The 19,257-nt window shown below is 49.8% G+C and overlaps 1 protein-coding gene across 1 annotated transcript, besides 3 other annotated features; it reads right to left on the reverse strand.

Moving 5' to 3' along the window:
* Nucleotides 1–564: 564 nt before the first annotated feature.
* TSTA_090730 (involucrin repeat protein) lies at nucleotides 565–18,858 on the reverse strand (the record flags this gene model as incomplete). Its single annotated transcript, XM_002478751.1, has 3 exons — nucleotides 565–2,043; nucleotides 2,182–13,152; nucleotides 13,300–18,858. 3 exons carry the CDS (start codon nucleotides 18,856–18,858, stop codon nucleotides 565–567), a joined length of 18,009 nt encoding a protein of 6,002 aa, XP_002478796.1.
* Nucleotides 5,245–5,275: a microsatellite.
* Nucleotides 9,247–9,283: a sequence feature (CT-rich).
* Nucleotides 11,420–11,466: a sequence feature (CT-rich).
* Nucleotides 18,859–19,257: the final 399 nt, after the last annotated feature.

The following is a 19,257-nucleotide window of genomic DNA, read 5'->3' on the forward strand; positions in this document are numbered from 1 at the left end:
AACACCGACAGTGGCCGAGCACACGATCCAGGCCAAGCCGCTTAGAAGAATTGGATGATAGGAACATGAGTTATTAGATTTATTGTAAGATGCTTCATGAATAAATATAAACGTCTCTCATTTGTACAATTATCTCTCTAAGGTCATGAAGGTCATAAGTCATGTCCACATACAGTCAAGCTCAATCTGCTTGCATCTCATCGCTGCGACAACAGGACTCCAAATCGAAAGACAAGAGAAGAAATCAAATAAGGGAAAAAATACAAGAATTTCAAAATGTAAACGCCGATCCAGCCCTCATGTAGTATACTCTCACATTAAAAGCAATGACTGCATTCCTGAATGTGTATGACCACACTCCACATCAACCTTTTCGTTAGCAGCAACAATCCAAGTGTGACGCCTTGGGTGTTAGATGGTTGTTCGACTGGACTGAGTCCCGTACCGTGTATGAGCTGTGGTCGACCAAAGAATATAGAAACAAATATCCACCATGTTGCGCCAAATAAACAGATCGATAGAAGATGAATCGACAAAGAACAATGGTAGAAGAGAAATGTGTAGCTAGATCATATTTCCCATATCAACAGAAGGCACGACACTTGATACGGATCGATTGCCGAGAGTAGACATGCGATCACGTTCACGATGTTTTTCATTTTCGGGCCAGGCTACTAGGACCTGAGCCGGACAAACAACAATCTCTTCATCGCCATCTCCTAGGTCATTGCCCTTTTTGACAACGAGTGGGAATAGTACTAAGCGTACTGCAGCGCCTTGTGCTTCAAGTGCTTCGTTGGAGCTGTACACTCCGCTGCGCTCATTCATCAGGGATGCATTGAAACTCACTTGCCGAGCTAGATCGCCTTGCGAGTCGTATTCTGGTTGCAAGGGTGGTAACATGACGTATTCGGCGCGTTGCGTCCTCATTTCGATGGACAAATTGGCTGCGCGCCGGAGTACCCCTCTGAGCGACTCGAGAAGTTGGCTTTGAGCGGATTGAGGAGGCGGCAGGAGTTGGGATAGAGTCTCCATGATCTCAAGGGCAACCGCCTCGGTATCCCTTACGCGCTGTTCTGCAAACGATGGCCGTTTTGCAAGTAGCGTCAAGGTTAAAGCGCGCCAGTGAGCAACAGCTCGACGAGGTCCAATTTCTGACAGCTGTTTTTCGAGAGCCTTCAGCTTTTGTCTTTGCTCCCGATCCATGCCAAACAGGTATCTTGTAAAGACATATTCCCAGACCATAGCCATGACAACGGCAACAAACACATCACGCCGGCGCACCCGATCAGCAAGGATTGCATCTATATCAGAGCCATCCAAAATAGCGTTATCAAATCTATCCGCGACATTGGTATTCCGTACTTCGGATAATGGACGGCAGCGACGAAGATCGGAATGTTTGGAAAATCGTAGTACCCATTGTTGAACATGTTGACACAGACGTTGGCATGCATTGTCAAAGTAGTCCTCGTCGTGGATTGAGAGAACATCATCCGCCGTCGCGGCGACAATCTGTTGTTGCAATTCTTGTACGGCTTGGCGGGCTGCTGCAAGCTCGTCACGAAGACGGCGGACTTCTGCATCCTTCTCCGCCAAAGCAGCAGATATTTGTTCGCGCACAATGCCTTCCATGCCCGACGCAAGTTCGAGCTGACGGGTACGGAGACTATCGACTTCACGGGCATGCGACGCAGTCAATTCGGCGTGCTTCGCATTCACCGCTTCATTTTCATGTGTTAACCTCTGCACCTCGCCTTGCATCCATTCCAATGAGTTTGTCAATCGCGCAATCTCGGCTTCTTTATCTCTGAGGTCGGCATTGCTGGTATTAAGAGCTTGGTCGCTTTTGCGACGAGCGACACCTACGCGCGATAGTTTTTGTTCAGCCTCTTCTTTTGCAGCGGCTAACAAGCGATTTTCGGAAATCAATTGATCGAGTCTCGTTTCGAGCTCCTGGAGATGTTGCATGCTTTGTCGACGTCTAATGCTGGGCGGTCGGGTCGGCGACCGCGGTGAGTTTGGAGTCTCGCCCCATCCCTCCTGTGCGCGCAGAGAGGTTAGTCGCGAATGACTGAGCATTTGCACACAACGGCTAAATGAACGAACGCATCAAGAAGTCCAATGAAAACAAACCGAAGCAAGCAAGTGACTGGTTAATCAATGAGTAATAGCACTTACGTAGACATCAGACATGCCTCGGACGGGGCGCTTGCCCTTATCGGTTACGGGATCGTATTTTGAGGAAGAAGCAATGTTCTCCAGATCATAGTCATCGTGGTTATCGCTGTGGTGGAGGTTGTCGTCGTGGTTGAAGTTGTCTGGATTGAGTGGCTGGGGATGCCCCACTTCTTGGCGCCCAGCCTTTCCATTTTTGTGCCTATCTTTATCGGCATCGGCGCTAGACCAATCGGGGTTAGTTTGTTCTTTTGCTTGTGAAGAGAGTGAGGCTGCTGCTCGAAGGTCACCGCTGATGCTGCGATTGGTCCTTCGCAGTGATCGCGAGCTTCTGACGCTGCTCCGACTGTCCGGTCGCTCCAGTTTGTATGGCCCTTCGCCCATTACAAGGCGTGGTGATGGTGATGGCAAGTGAGGGCCTTCATGCTCCTTGATGGGATCTAGAGGCATTCGCGGCGGGGAAAGATCAGTGTTGTCAGGGTGTAAAAGAGATCGCGAAGATTGGCTAGTTGCTCTTTTTGTAGGAGTGAGTTCATCGTCCAGCTGCCAACCGTGTGTCGGGCCCGAGTGATGGCCGTGAATAGATTTCGTACGGTGTAGAGAGTCATTAGAGCGTTGTAGTCGAATCGGTGATGAAGAGGTCCTTCTTGTCGTATCGGGCGTGGGTTCTAACCTGGTTGACGGAGATGAATCAAAGAGAAGTGAGGAAGATCGATCTTTGGATGTTGATTCGACCTGGGCGACAGGAAGCTCGCGACTTGAGACATTGTGCGTTGACCGGCTTTCTTTGAGAGTCCTGACTGGTGTTTCTACTGGTAATCTTTGTTCTTCGACAGCCATCGTATTGTCGGTCTGCTTTTCGTGTGACTTTGGAGAAGGCTTCCGGTGCTTGACTCTTTCCAGACCGGGAAAGATATCGTCGATTTTGCTTGACTTGCTTCCTTCTTTGGAAGTTTCAACGGGCATACGTGAAGATTTAGAATTTGTTCGATCACCGCTAAATACGTCATGGTGCTCGTAGGTATCATATGATTTCCTTGAAGTTCCTATGATAGACTGTAAATCTGTAAACGCATCAGTTCCTGCATGCGCTGTGGCTGTAGATGGAAGGAAGCCTGCAGCAGCCATGGTAGTAGAAAGGATCATATCCACATCTTCTTTTTGACTAGGGGAGTGGCTGCGATGTCCTTGTTCAGATGCTTCTTTCACATTGACAGACTGGATGTTTGATCTTGACCCTGGTGTCCATGTCTGGAAGTCATCTGTCATAGAAACTGGATACTGTGGCAAGGTTTCAGGATTTTGAATTTGACGTTCGGATCCGAGCTCCCTGCCCTTGGTTTCGATTTTGTCTGCAGAGTAGGTTTTGCACAAGTCATTGTCAAAGTCGACTGAAGGCCAAGACCGCGAGATTTCTTCAACGGATTCAGAAGGCTTCATCTCTTGGTCTTCCTCCTGTGAGGTTTTCTCCTTTGAAGGTGTCTCGATTTGCGAAGCAGCAACGTTGCTATCGGCATTCTCCTGTTCAATAAGAACATTCTTCTTGTCTTTCTTGTTCCTTTTGCCCTTTTGCTTTTTGGACGACTGGCGTGAGAGCACTTGTTCCGGCTCTGGTTCCGGAGACTCTCCAAATAGAGAAGCTGCGACAGCGAGGTCGGCTTCTTTCTCCAATTGACGTGTACGAAGAGCTGCTTCGGCATCTGGTTTTGGTTCAGGGTCTCGTTCTGCGATGTCAGCATCAGGGATAAAATCGACAGGGGGTTCATTCGGACCCTGGTTCTCGGCTTCTGGCACATCGAATGGATCAAGTGACACATGAGCATGTTCAGATTGCTCACCACTAGGAGATACTTCAACAAAATCACTATCAGGATTCCTTTCTTGGCCATCAGCACTAACAGGCTCAACAGCATCAGGTGGATGTGCAATATCTGCGATGCTGGCTTCTACTGGCTCCTCTTCAGGCCAGCCTTCTGTCATGCGCTTTTTGTTCTTGCTTTTCTCTTTCTTGGATAGTTTGCGCGTGATTGGCTCTTCCTGAATAGGCACAGGCTCGACATTAGCATCAGAAACTTGCGGTTCTTCGATAGTTGTAGCAAGCTCCTCAGGAATTGGTTGTACGTCGATAGACTTCTCGTTGACGGTCAAAGTGTCATTGGCAGCTGGCATACTATCAACTTTGTTTTCAGCAGCCTCTGGAACGTGCTCGCTGCGGAGAGCTTGTGTTTGGTCCTTCTCAACAACAACCGCAGCCGGTTCCTCTTTCTCTTCCTCAGTCTCAGCCTTCTTCCCTTTCTTCATCTTTCTCTTTTCTTTCTTTGACAGTTTGCGAGCGGGGGGTTCGGAAAATGGCGTGGCCAAGGTTTCATTAACCTCTTCTTGCGGTAAACCTCTCTCTTTGGGTGTCTGTTCAGGACTCATAGGCGCATCCTTTACTGTCATATCCTCAACATCTTGCTCCTGTACTGCCTCAGTGACAGATATGTCTTCTGGGATTTTTCGAGGAATCGCAGGACCATCATCGGTTGTTGTATTCTCTACAAATTCCTCCTGTCCGGCCTCAGTGACGAGAGGCGTGTCTTCGGGGACCCCCTGAGGAATCCCAGGAGCATCCTTGGTTGTTGTATCCACCACAACTTCCTGTTGTGCCGTCTGAGTGACGAGGGGTGTGTCTTCTGGGATTTGATTCTTGTCCTTATCATCCGCAATTATCTCTTCTTCGATTGTGGATGGACCAGCGGGGACTTGGTCGGTGTTCTGATCCCTAGCAAATTCGCCTAGTTGTTCGGATGACCAGATATCGGGCTTTTGGTTTTTCTTGCCTTTCTTCTTACTGGCACCGGCAGGCTTGAACTCCTCTTCGGCATTGGTTTCCATCTGAGATACAGGCTCTGAAACTGGAGGCTCGTCTTGAATAACAGCAGGCTGTTCGTGGATTTCTTCCAACTGTTCAGTGTCGAAAACTTGAGGGTCTGTAGATTCAGGCTTCTCATCTTGTTCCACTAGAGTCTTGAATGAAGTTTCTTCTTCGACAATCATAGATTCATCCGGCACAGAAGTGATTGACTTCTGCTTCTTCTTTTTCTTGTTCTTTTTCGAGCTTTTCGAAGCCGTCCCGCCACCGTCCTCCGTCTCTTGGTCGACGGGCTGCACATCAGCAGAGAGTTCTGTTGGTCCTTCTCTTTCCTGTTCAACAGCCGGAAGTTGCTCTTCTACCAGAGTTTCAGGGGTTACAGTTTCGTGGCTCTGGAATTCATCTATAGCAGTAGGGCGGCTTTGGTCGGGATCTTCGCGTTTATCAGAAATCGGGGAAGGAACCGGGAAGGGAGATTCTTCTGTCTGAGATTGTACCTGCGGAGACACCATGTTATCAGTCCAATCGAAATCTTTCTCTTTCTGGTCGGTGTGAGTCTCTTCGGAAGACTGAAATGTTTCTTTACCCTCGACTTCAACAGGCGTCTCCTGCAGTTCTTTCTCTGTTTGACTTGGTCCCGGACCGAGATCTGTGTGTTCGTTTAGAGGCGGGTTCTTCGAGTCGGCATCCAGCTGCTGTTCTTCGGTAGCTTGACCATGTGATTGTTTAGTCTCGTTGAGGTTTGACTCTTCTTCAGCGACGGTCTTGATGATATCCTCCTCCCAGCTTACCGATTGGCTTTTGTTTTTCTTACCCTCCTTTTTTCCAACTGTCGCAAATTCCTCTGGAGTTCCCTCGTCGTCTTTTTGTTGTTCGTCTGGCATCGATGGTGCAGGAGCAGCCTCAGGGGCTTCGTCTGCAACTGTAGGGATTGGTTCGGGATCCGCCAGATCAAGCGTGCGACGTTTCTTCTTCTTTTCCTTCCGCTTCTCCTTCGCAGATAATTGCTTGGTTGGCTCTGTAACTGCAGCACCTGAATCTTTGACTTCAGGATCGACATTGGCGTCTGTAGACTCTGGTTCCTTAGATTCTATGATATCAGTCTCTTGTTGCGGCTGTGCTTCCGCAGTAGATGTAGGGTCAGGTTGCATCTCTTGATCTTTGCCCTCTGATGCGATAGGATCTGTCGAAGAATCCTGTTGTACTGTAGGCTCGTCATTCCACAACATTGAATCACGCTTCTTCTTTTTCTTCGACTTCTTTCCAGACATGGCCTGCGGCATTTCGCTGTCATTCGTTGTCGCTTTCTCAGGGACAGTCGGAGTGGAGCATTCAGTAGGACCCTGTTCGATAACGCCGGTAGACTCCGTGGGTTCCGCCGTAGATTGAGAATCTGTTACTTGCGTAGTATCCAACGAGTCTTGTTTTGTAGATTCTTCAGGAGGGACTGACGCGGTTATATCTGTAGGCACCTGAGGCTGCTCTAATTGATCGAGCTCAGCGGGCTCCGTACGTCCCGAGGCCTCTGCTTCCGTGCTCGCTGGAAGCTCAGTGCCCTTCGGGATGTCTTCTGCTGGTTTCGAGGGCTGTTCAACTGGCGGCTCAGGCTCCACATTTTCCGATATTTCTAGGTCGCGGGCAGACTCCTTATTGGCAGCGACCTCAGTCACAGCTGGTTGATCAGTACCGGTTTCCTGCTGATTTTCTGGCATTTTTTCTGCAGGTTTTTCATCCCACGGCATCGGCTCATCCTTGGACTTGTTCTTCTTGCCCTTTTTCTTTTTTGACTTGCTAGACTTTGAAGATGAGCCCTCATCTTCGACACCTGCAGGCTGTACTGGTACATACTCATCTTGTAAAACTGCTTGTGATTGGACACCAGTAGTATCAGCGTCCTGTTCGTTAACTGCAGTCGTAGCATCCTCACTGATAGAAGTATATTCAACAACTGGGGTGATTTCTTGAATCTCTTTTGCCTCCGCGGCAGTTACATCAGGTGTGCTTTCCTCCTGGGTGGACTCTAATTGAAGTGACTTGTCATTCTTCTTTTTTTCTTTCTTCTTCCTTGACTTTGAGGTTTCCTGGCTCAGGCTGTCGTCTTCCGGAACGCCGACTTGATTCACCTCTTCTGCGGGAGTTTCAGGAATTTGAGTCTCAGTGTTGGGCGCATCTGTACTGTCGTCTGGCCTTTTTTTATCTATGAGAGAGTCTTCTTGGGGTTGGGAAGCTGAAGGTTCGTTGTCAAGAAGAGCTTGTTCATCGATAGGCTTGTCAGTGGAGAGCGGCTCTTGCTTCCATGGTAGAGACTCTGCTGCCTTCTTCTTTTTTGATTTGGAGGAAGTATCCTCAGTTAATCCATCCTCTTTAGCCACAGCATCGGCCTTGACATCTTCAGCAGGAGTTTCCGTCGTTTCAGGCTCTACATCTTGGTCTTTCGAAACATCCTCCACTGTCTGTTCAACCACAGCAGGTAGATCTTGTGCCTCGGGCAAAGCGGGCGAAGCAGCTTCCGTTACCTCTTTTTTGACAGGTGTCTGAGGTTCACTATCCCAAGAAAGAGCTTCTGCCGCTTTCTTCTTCTTTTTGTCTTTCTTTTTATTAGACTTTGAAGAAGTCTCCTGGACCAAATCATAGTCTTCAGCATTGTCGACAGCCTTCGCATCTTCAGTTGGTCCCTCAGTAGCTCGAAGTTCAGCAGACAGATCTTCAGTGACAGATTTTTTCTCTTCGGTTAAAATTGGCTGTTCTTCTGTCTGTGGTACTTCAGCCTCGGCCTCTACTTCAGTAGGCCTTGCTTCGACCTCCTCGACGATTGTTTCAGACGGCGGAGCTGGCTCTTCCCTCAATGAGAGCGCTTCCGCAGCCTTTATCTTCTTGGACTTTGATTTTTCCTGCGCCCATCCACCATCTTCTGCGACTTCGCTAGATTTCACATCTTCTGCGGGAGATTCGAGAGATTGAGGTTCATCATCCCGAGTTTTTATGATTTCCTTCGTCTCTTCGTCCAAGGTAGCCTGCTGTTCTTGTGGTTCTGGAACTTCAACTTCAGAGGGTTTTGTTTCCGCCGACTCGACGACCGTCTCAGATGGAATCGGTTCTTCGTCCAATGAGAGTGCTGCCGATGCCCTTTTCTTTTTCTTGTCTTTCTTCTTCTTGGATTTCGACGCCTCTTGGGTGCACTCATTGTCTGCTGCAACTTCAGTGGACTTCACTTCTTTTGCGGGAGGTTCCCCAGGCGGAGATACTTCATTTTCGGTAGCAATGACGTCCTCCGTCTTTTGCTCTTCTGGAAGTTGCTGTTCTTGAGGAATCGATTCTGTCTGTTCAGTAGCTTCGGAAGGTGTGGTTGCGGTAGGATCGACTGTTTCCTCCTTGGAAGCTGATTCCTCGTTCTGCAGGAGAGCTTCGGCGGCCTTTTTCTTCTTGTTGTCCTTCTTCTTTTTGGATTTCGAAGTTTCTTGTGAAGGCGCGTCACCTGAAGGGTCCACGGGCTTCGCCTCTTCTATACGGTCCTGCACACGCTCTTGAACAGCTTCCTCCACAGGCGTCTCCAAGATCTGTGGCCTTCCTACCGGCTCAACCGAGGCATCTTTCGTCTGTTCTGCATTGTCAGAAACTGCATTCTCAACAGTTCCCTTGGACTCTTCAGTGGCCGGTTCATTAGATGCTTCTTGAACCAAGGCGAGAGCCGCAGCTGCCTTTTTCTTCTTTTTGTCTTTCTTCTTCTTGGGTTTGGGGGTTTCCGGAGCCCCTTCATCGTCTTGTGCCATATCCGTTGATTTAGACTCGTCTGCAGTAGCTTGAGGAGTTTGAGGTTCTGATACATCTTCCGGAATAATGTTTGAAGTTTTCCCTTCAGCTGTGGACTGGTCCACTGGAGTTAGTTCAGTGGGCTCTGAGGCTTCAGGGACTTGAGGTTCTGGAGTTTCTGCCGGGACAACATCTGTAGGTTTTTCCTCCGCGGTTTGCTGCTTAAGAGTCAAATCAGCAGGCTCTAACATCTCAGGAGCCTGAGATTCTAAAGCATCTGCCTGGACCGTGTCTGTAGCCTTTTCTGTGACAGGCTGCTCAATGGGTGTCGTTTCAACGGTCTCCGAGACTCCAGGGGCAGTGTTCTCAACCGCGTCTTTGACATCTTCATTGACATCTTCGTTGACAGCTGGCTCGGAGGGCTGCGATGGCTTCTCATCCGTTTGAAGAGAAGATTCCGTCGCCTTCTTCTTTTTCTTATCCTTCTTCTTGTCCTTTTTCCGCTTGCTCTTTGAATCTGCCGCCTGTGAGTCACCGGCTTCTTCCTCAGGCAAAGCTTTAGCGTCGTTTGGCTGGGATGATTCGGATGGCAATGAAACAGTTTGATCGTCAAGAGTCTGAACTCCTTCGACTTGTTGTTCGAGTTGAGACTCGATAGAAGGTTCCTTCTCGGGAGTTTCGGCAGCAGCAGGTGCTTCAGAAGTTAGAACAGGTTCGATATCGGTAGTTGAGGGTCTGGTAGAATCAACAGCCTCTGCTGGCGTTGGCACATCTTCCTCTACTTCTCGTGAAGCCTCTTCAGTAACAATGGAAGGTTCAGCTTCGGTAGATGCAGGTATCGTCATTTCTTCCTCGACGGTAGGCACTGTATCTTCTGAAGTCACAGCTAGCGCAGTCTCTTCAGATACTTGAGTTTCAGGCTCTGCAGGAGTCCCAGGCTCAGATTCAGTAGCGAGTTCGGTTCCTTCAGCCCAAGAGACGCGCTTCCCCTTTTTGCCTTTCTTCTTCTTTGACTTGGCTGGGGCAACTGGTACCTCGTCAGAAGGTTCCTGAATTGGGACGGATACTTCTTCTTCCTTTGGCGTGGCTTCTACTGCTTCAGCAACTTTTTCTGACTGTTCGGAAGGGATGGCATCACCTTCAGACTGTAGCGGCTTGGATGGAATAGGTTCGACAGGGACATCAGAGGTCTGTGGTTCAACGGTCTCTTCAGTCTCGGGTACTGGTGCTGATGGAAGATGTTCACTTATTGGCACAGTTTCCAGCACAGATTCCGCCGCGGGCTCAGACTCTACAGTTGGCTCAACTTCTGAAACAGCAGAGGTTGAAGCTTCATCTGTCTTCTGGGAGGCTTGTTCAACCTCAGCAGTCAAAGTATCAGATGGTTCTTGGCGGGGTTCTTCGGCAATGCTCTCCTCGATTTCTTTGGCTTGACCATCTGCATCAGTTGCATGTGAAACTTCGCCTTCAACTTCAGCCGAAGGAAATTCCGAACTGTCGGGCTGGGACTGGACTGTTTCAGAAGGTTCTTGAGCAATCTCTTTTGAAGCGCTTTCATCGACAGACTGAGATTGACCCTTCTTCTTTTTCTTGTTCTTCTTTTTGCTCGATGGAGTTGTCACTGCTGGCTTCTCCTCCCGCTTCGGCTCGACTGGCTCAGTGGTAGCGACTGGCTCAGTGGTAGCGGCTGGCTCTCCAGAGGCCTCAGCTGTCCGAAGGTCCTTGTTTGTTGTGTCTTGCGCAGCTTCTACTTGCACTGATCCAGTAGGTGGTGCTTCCGTAGTCTCTCGTGAATCGAACCATTCATCGACCGGACTACTGACCGATTTTTCTTGTTCAACACCTAATGTTCCCTGGACATCCTGCTCAGTCGTCTCAGTCGCAACCACATCATCCTTGTCGACAACAGATTTTTCAGCAGACTCTGATAGTCCAGGATCATCCTTGTCGACCGCTTGCTTCTCCGCAGAAGTAGACACGTCCTGAGTCACCTCCAAATTCTCAGACGGCATGCTCGTAGAAGAAATTTCAGACACAGGCTTTTCTTCAATTACCTCATCAATTGAGTGTGGCTCCTCAGTAGCAATCGCTGAAGACTCGACCTGTACTTCGTCACCAGGAGTCGAAGGAGTCTCAACAGAAATTGATTCCGACAAACCCTGCGATTTTTTCTTATTCTTCTTTTTCTTATTCGACGATTTGGAAGTTGTTGGTGATGCAACATCTTCAGACTCCGCTGCTACCACATGTGGTGCTTGATCATTGGTGTCTGCGGTAGTAGTAGTCCTTGTGGGCTCCGCACTGGGACCAGATTGCGCTTCTTCGCTCTCCGCAGATGCGGTGACCGCCTCGGGGGATGGGTCAGTCTCCACATTTGACGTTGATGGTTGGAATTTAAGAGTGTTATCTCCAACAATCTCTTCAGACACAGCTGCGAGCAGCTGGTCCGTAGGAATTCCCACAGTATCATCTTTGAATTCTGTAGGTTGCTTTGGGACCGTCGAAGGTTCAGAGGTGGGTTCGGCCCGTGTCGCTTCGGCTTCCGCCTCTGGCTTGGAATGTGCAGATGAGTCTAATTCAACGGCAGGAAGAGCAACGGTTTCTCCCTCATCATTGTCTTTGGCAGTAACGTCAAGATCTTCGTTCTTCTTCTTCTTTTTCTTATCCTTCCGTTTCTGTTTCTTGGAGGTAGAACCGGACTTGGCTTCAGTGACTTCTTCGGAAGCAACCTTGGACTCTTCTTCTATTGAGGGTTCTGCAGTGGGAGTTTCTTCTGTCTTTGGCTCTTGCGCGACACCCTCTTGAAGCTCAACATCTTTGGCCAGGTCTGGTTGTGTGACATCGGCGTGGGTTTCACCAGCAGCAGCAGCGGCGACAGCGGCATTAACAACACCTGCGAAGAGTCCGGGGTGACCAACATCGGACGATGTGTTTCCCTTTGCAGCATCCTCAGGAACGTGAGCCTCTTCTGCTTTCATGGATTGATCGCGATTAGTATCAATCACGTCATGAGAAGCATGTTTGGAGACTGCTGCCGCAACCGCGACATCAACAATTTCGCCAAAGCCGCCAATACTATGGGACTTAGACGAGACTGGCGTTTGTTCCTGGTTACCAGCTTCTTCGGTTGCAGATTGTTGAGGAACCACTTCATTGAGTTCTTTTGAAGCTGGTTCCCGATCGCTAACTGCAGCAGACACAGCCGCATCGACAACAGAGGCAAATCCAGCACCTGCCAGGAATGACGCCATATCACTATTCTGTTTTTCGGGCTGATCTTCAACTTTGACATCATGTGATGGTGACTGTTCTTCAACCTCTGTCGCTGATTCCACCGTGGGTGCTCCCTCCACTTTTGTCTCGGCTTCCTTCGCTCCCAAATCCGAGCCTGCTACAGAGGGCAATCGATCTAGCGATTTAGGAAGTTCAGGAACTATAGCTTGATACGTGCTAGGATCCTGCAATAACTCTGACGGAGAATGGAATTCGTACTTTGGCTTCTCCTTCTTGATCGGTGGCGGACCGAATGGTTTGTTATTGTACGTTTCTGCCGTAGGAGTAGCTTGTTGCGAGTTCAAGAAATCCTCTTCATCACCAGCAGGTAACTGGTCCGTAGAGATGCGAAGATCAACCGGTTTGCGACCCCAGTTGAATGCAGAATTTTCACCTCCACCACCCATATAGAAGCCAGTAACGGCATCTTCGTCATCCTCAAACCCTTCTCGGAGGTTCTCGACGGATGGACTTCGAGACGATGTTTTGCTAGAAGGGAGGGAGGGGAGAGGACCCTCAGGCTCAACATCGAGTTTGCTAGCACTATGTCTTTCGACGAGCCAAAGTGGACGAATCTCACGCACATTCTTGAATTCGACGGAGTTGGGCCGTCGATGTCTAGGAGAACTAGGTGACGGCACTGGGGAAGTCATAGAGACACGTCGTGAGCTATTCGGGGATGTAGGCGGCTTTCGAAAATGTAAAGGTACCGCAGTGGGAGAATCACTCGTTCGCAAGAGTGATAGGCGTCTTGCTCTCAAGTTTTTCTCTTCGTCTTGATTTCGTCCTCCGGGTGAAGATGGTCGACTTTGAGATCTTGGAGCTAATTCAAACGTCTTTTCAGCCGTTGAAGGAGAGACTGAACGGCTTCTCAGACGTTGTTGTACATCTTGCAACTGGTCATCAAGACTGTTGCCGTAAGTTTTCATTAACCCAAGTCCTGCTGCTGTAATAGCTAGCCCCGAAGCACCACCCACAATTTCTCTAGTCGAATCTTCTTCTCCTTCGTGACTATTTACCGGTGGCATTTCGGGGCGCATCTCTAAAAAAGACTTCTTGTCGTCATCATCATTATCGTCGGCGGTGGAATATCGATCCTATATGGGAAAAAGAAAGAATAAAACTTTAGCACATGATCATTACGAAAGAAGCATCGCACCATAGGTAACATGTAATAGATTGTACAGCCATGAATATTTTTCATAAGAAATGTCAACCACGCATAAAAGGGACTAGAGATCTACCTTCTCAGATGATGCATCGCGTGCCGAATCAACAATCTCCTCATACTTGTCTCGCCGCCTCTGCTCCCTCCTCTTTCTTCGCGAAGATTGATTGTCGTTATCTCCATCCTCGCCGTCAAATAATTTATCTAGCCTGGAGAGATCTAGCGTAGACTGAGCGGCTTCGCTTGCCACATCGCCCCCATCACCACTTACACTCCTACCTGAGGAGGATCTCTTTTTGCGTCTACGCTCAGACGTACTTTCATCAACACCAACCTCCGACTGTGTCTCACGCTTGCCCGGTGTGGATGAAGATCGCTCTGGAGTTGACTTGGATCCGAAAAGACTGCTGAAAAGTCCACCGCTCTTCTTCTCTGACTCCCTCACGCGATCTTTGGAGGCTGTCGATGAGTCGCGTGAGCGGCGCTTCTCGCGAGTCTCATCGATCTTGGCTGGTGAAGAGGCCACTGAAGCGACGTCATCGAAATTTCCACTATGACGCTTGTGCTTGCGCCGTCTGCGCCTTTCTCCGTCATCGTCGGCATCAGGTAGAGAGCGGCTGTCGTCCTCGAGATCCACTTCATCATCAGTCTTGGACCTCCGAGAAGATCGGCGCGATCTGTATTCCTCCAATTCATCGGCTCCTGGTGCTGATGCGGCGACAGAACGAGTGTCATCTACCGATTCGAAGCGATCTGAATCACTGCGTTTTGATTTTCGACGACGCGGTTCTTTGTCTTTTTCAATCCAATCGTCCGTTACAGGCGCCGATTGAACTCTTTCCAGTGTTGCCTCAAAGTCTGCGTCTTCCGACTTCTTGTCTCGCTCTTTATTGTCAGAATAATCGCTGGAAGCGGATCGTCGTGAGGGTTTTTCTGATCCAATATCAAAATCGTCGAGCGTTCTCGACCTTCTCTTCGGCCTTTTCGACTTTTTACCATCCCCTACAGGGGACGATGGCACACTATCGCCATTGTCATCGCGCAACTCTTTGGTTGACTTGTAGTCGAAAGCTTCGGACCTATCACCATCTTCCGCCTCTGTCACAGCAATAGACCGAGTTCCGGGTATAGCGTCTTTGCTTGTCTTGGAGGTACCAGACTCGTCGATGAAGGTGTCCTCAAAATCAAAAGACTCCGGTCCACGGAATTCCTTCCTTGCAGAGCCCGAATGCACTGAGATCGCATCACCAAGATCAGTAACGCTCTCAACAGCAGGAGGTCGATAGGCGTCTTTAAATCCGGCTCTCGACAGATGATCTTTCCCATAATAACTGGCGTCGTCAGTTACAACGGTAGGATCGAAGCCAGCGATCTCGGCACCAGCAGCAAGTGTCGCTGCAAATTCGACGTTATCATCGAAACTACCAGGCATTGAGTGTTTTGAGTTCGACTTGGTCTCATCAATATGGCGAGGCACAGGTTTCTCTTCAGTAGAAGCCTCATGACTCTTTGCATCCTCATGGAATTCGGGTGACATGGCAACTCCATGTTGATCTATCTCCTCAAAATGCTCTTCCCTGTCGGATATAGGAGTCTCAACCTCGTACTCATGAGTTTGATGTTCTCCCCACGAAACTCGCGAGCCAGTGGTTGGATGACTTGGGGTCGGATTAACGTCTTCTTTCCGCTCCTCCTTCTCAGTAGGCTCCGGTGTCGGTACAGGAGAGTAGACATCCCTTACAGAGCCGTCATGGCTGCCCGGAGGAGTTGGTTTTATGATATTAATGGTCAAGGGTGGCCAAGAGGGATCTCGCTTGTCAAGGTCACTGCCAAGATATGGCTCCACGCGACTCTCCGAACGTGGAACAACGTCGATGATATTAGGGGAGGAGTCGTCATGGGTTTCATGATGTCGTAAATCCTCCGGTGTGAAGAAATCTTCATAACTCTCATGAGTGGAAGGGTTTTGCACAATTCGGGAAGCTGCAATTCTGGCGATACGCTGTTCTTGCTTCTTTTGCTCGTCATCTTCCACAACTTGTTGAGGTTGCTCTTGACGAGGGATTTCTGTCACCTCTGATTGATTCTCAGAGGCGCTGCGTCGTTGAGAGCGCCGCTTTTCTCGACGTTCCTCGTAACGACTTGTAGTCGCACTTGACCTATCATCTTCGAAAGCTTTCTCGGCTAGAGCACCTGCAGCAACAGCGGCGCCGGCGCCCACAATTGCCGGTGTGACCCATGAAGACGACGATGCAGCATCTTTTCGTTCATCTCTTCGCGTCATATCTTCCACATTCTCCCTTCGTTGTCCATTTGAAGTGACCGATGATCGCTCATCACCCCTCGATTCCTTCCGACGTCGCTCACATCGAGCTTCGCGAGCCGCTTCCTCGGCCTCAGCCTCTTCAAGGCGACGGCGTTCTTCCCTTTTTCTTTCTTTGCGTTCACGACGACGCTCCAACTCAGCTAGTTCATCCGCTTCCTCACGTAAGACAGCAAACTCTTCTTCCCGCCGACGCTCCAGGCGCTCTTTGTCACGACGGTCAACTTCTTGTTGTCTGTCTGTCTGCTCTTCCGTGAGGCTAAATGAAACTGTTGCCGGGTCTTTCGCGGTCGATCTCCGCTTGAGGATTCCTGGAGACGGTCCACCGTCTAGAGGTGCATTAGGGAAAACAGGGGATGAGTTGCTGCGGCGTTGACGTTGTATATCCCTGCTTGTATGGTCCTCTAGACCAATGCGTTGTACGAGTGGATCCGTAGGCGCAGTGACGGTAGGATAGTAAACTGACTGGGAAACTAGAGTAACAGGTTGGGGTTGTTGAAGAGGTATCGGTCCAGGTCTCACCAATGGAGGCTGTGCATTTGGGGATGAAGATGTCGACATTCGCACGGCATCAAACCGTGATGGATCGCTCGTAGGCATCGGGTATAATTGCTGAAGACTACCTCTACCGCTAGAACCGTCGTGACTGGCGTTATCACCAGGATAGTAGGAGTAATCGTCGGCTGGAGGGGTTTGCGAGTACTCTTTCTGAGCTTTCCTCTGCCTGCGTGAGATTGAGCTCCAAGGCCAGAATGATGAACGAGAATTAACAGATTCTTGGCTTCCAAAAATTGTACTTCCACCGTACGCCAAGTTCGCAGAGACGGAAGAATCTGATGATTCTGCATCTTCCCACTCATCATTTTCGACTTTTGTGGGCCGGCCGTAATTAGGAGGTCGAGCAAGATCACGAGGCGATATCTCTTTACGGGAAGATGAATGCGCAAGCTGTCTAGCCGCCAGTCCTAGACCCAATATCTCCGCATCGACATTATGCTTCCTGCTCGACTTGCTCGATCTGCTAGATCGACCACTTACCGTCGAGCCGAAAATTTCAGAGCCGCCAAAGGCTAGATCATAATCTCCCGAAGAGGAAGACGAATTTCCAAAGGAGAAGAATCCTCGTTCTTTCTTCGAAGATTTCTTTCGACGATTGGCCGATGGAGCAGTGAAGAAAGATCTGAATCCTCTCGGACTAGACCTTCCACGTCTCCGAGAACGTTCAAAGTTGACGCTTCCCGAAGAATCGGATTGACGTCGTCTGGAGCGCTGTGTCGATCTATCTGGACTCCTCTTCCGATCAGAAGATCGCGCTGCAGCAGCAGTCAATGCAGAACCAACAGCTGCACCGATAGCTGCCTCCTTCAGACCACTGCTGGTTCGACGATCTCTGGATGTCGATCGGGACCGCGAGCGAGAGGAGCGACGCGAGTATCGATAAGATTTGGAATCTCTGGATACTGAGCTTTTATCGTCACCAGAACGTCTCTTTGACGAGATCACGCCACGGGATGTAGAACTAGCCTTGCTAGATGACACCATACTCTGTTCATCGTAGGTATGATGATGCGATGGTTCAGCACGAGTACCAGATCTCACGCTGTACGTATCTTCAAAATCTTTATTGCTGAACAATGACTTGGCTACATAGCCGGCAAGTCCACCTGCTAATCCACCTGCCAACCACGAGCTGCCTTTTTTCTTCCGCCGGCTCTCATCTTCCGACGAGGTGTAGCGAGTCAACTTGTCTACTCGATTGCTGCTTCCGTATCTCTCGACGACCGGGGAACGTCGTCGCGGGTTATAATGATGCTTCCGCGGTGCGTCTCGAGACGAAGTGCCAGGCTCAAAGCAGTATTTGCACACTCCGATGGCTTCAGTGTAATCTTCAAACTTTCCGACTCCTTCCGGATCTCTCCAGAAGTCGACGAATGCGGAGAGCGGGCTGTGATGTCTTTGATGATAAGCCAACGAGCCAGGCTGTATACCTCCGGAAGGATAGGAAGGGCCTGCTGGAGGCCGACTAGCGTATCCAAGCGGTGCGTAGGGGGCAACGTTTCCTTGGTAGGAAGACTGGTTATTCCCAGTTGCCGGAATCCCTATACCATACGAGTCGTTATGGTGGTCCGGTCGGATCTCATATTGCACTGCTGAGTTAGAGTGCTCACCATGGTGATTGAGCATGTAAGCAGCGGCCGCCCCAGCTGCGGCGCCACCCAATGCCAAACCCACCCCATTGTGTGATGAAGGTCCTCCAGTTGCTTGAATAGGAGGCCTTGATTGGCCACCAGATGTGACAGGATAACTGGAACTAGCTTGGTTCATCAGTTCCGACCCGATACCAAACGTCGCCGACTCTCCAGCAGTCGCAGACCCTGATGTTGGCTTTGGAGGTCTAGAAGATGGCTTTGAGGGTTTGCTTGGTTTCGGTGGCTTCGTAGAAGCTGGGGTACTTGAAGTTGGAAATGAATCGCCACCAGCATAGTACTCAGCTGCCGCGCCAACTTGACCAATACTGCTTGGCTCGGGAGGAGGATTTGCCATGGGCGATGCTGGTTGCAAATGAGGCTCGGCACCCACTATTATGTCTGGGGCCTGAGGACGAACTCCCGGCTGGTGAGCAACCGATTGACCTTGATCGTTGTAGTAATCGGCAGCAAGACCTGCCGGATTCGGCGGTATATAAGGCTGTGCCGTTGCGCCTGGCAACTGTCCTGGAAATTGCTGCGAGATATGTGAATCTAATGGAGGCTGGTATGGAGATGATGTGCCAGGAATATTAGAGGAATCATATTGCATGGGGAATTGACTGAATCTGGGGTCTGCAATTTCAGCAGCAAAATGCGCCGCAGTATCTCCAGACCTCGTACGAGTCCGGGTACGATCCCGGTCATTTGTGTCATCTCTGCTCAACCGCTCATCCGTGTATCTTCTCGACTCGCGGTCAGAATCGCGACTTGACCTTTGCCGATCATCGCCTCGCTCTGATCGAGGCCTGCGCTCAATAATCAGAGGATCATCAACATATGAGGCAGGCTCGGCGGTAACGTAGGTCGTAGTCGAGTCTCCGGTTACACTTCGGCTGGTGCTAATATCTCCCAGTCCACGATCACCACGGTCGTCACCCCGTGTTGTTGTTGACCTACGACTAGAAGATACGCTGGAAGCTGAAGAAGATAGTTTCGATTGGCGCCGGGATGATGATGTGCGAGAGTGATCGTCGTCACCACCTTTCGTGGAAGACTTGCGACGGACGGATCCCCGAGAGCTCACGTCTTCGCGACTGCCGCCTGCGAACAGAGCCTTGAACATTATGGGCGATAGAGCGATCGCGGATAAGCTCTTTATCGCACAATAAGAATGGCGAATTAATTCATGGAATGGTATGTAGTTGATGCAAGATAAAAGAAAGGTATTATTGCGGGGAAAGGAATGTCATTCAGAATCGTTAAGATGTGTAAGAGTGAGAAAAATGAGCCAGAACCACGAGGCTGGGGAAAAGGTGGCGGGAGATGCCGTTCTGCCAGTCAGATGGAAGCAAGCTCGTGTTGAGCGACCTCTTTGGTTCCGCACTCTGTCGGCGCTTGAACAATTGCCCAACAACCGCAGTAACTAGGTTACTATGGAACAGACCTAGCGGTGTGGTGATGTTGTTTTGATAGTGAATGTTATTGTTTTGGTTGTGGCCGAGGGAAGTAAACAAGCTGAACC

Source organism: Talaromyces stipitatus, genomic scaffold (genome assembly GCF_000003125.1).
Source record: "Talaromyces stipitatus ATCC 10500 scf_1105507295527 genomic scaffold, whole genome shotgun sequence".
NCBI classification, from domain to species: domain Eukaryota; kingdom Fungi; phylum Ascomycota; class Eurotiomycetes; order Eurotiales; family Trichocomaceae; genus Talaromyces; species Talaromyces stipitatus.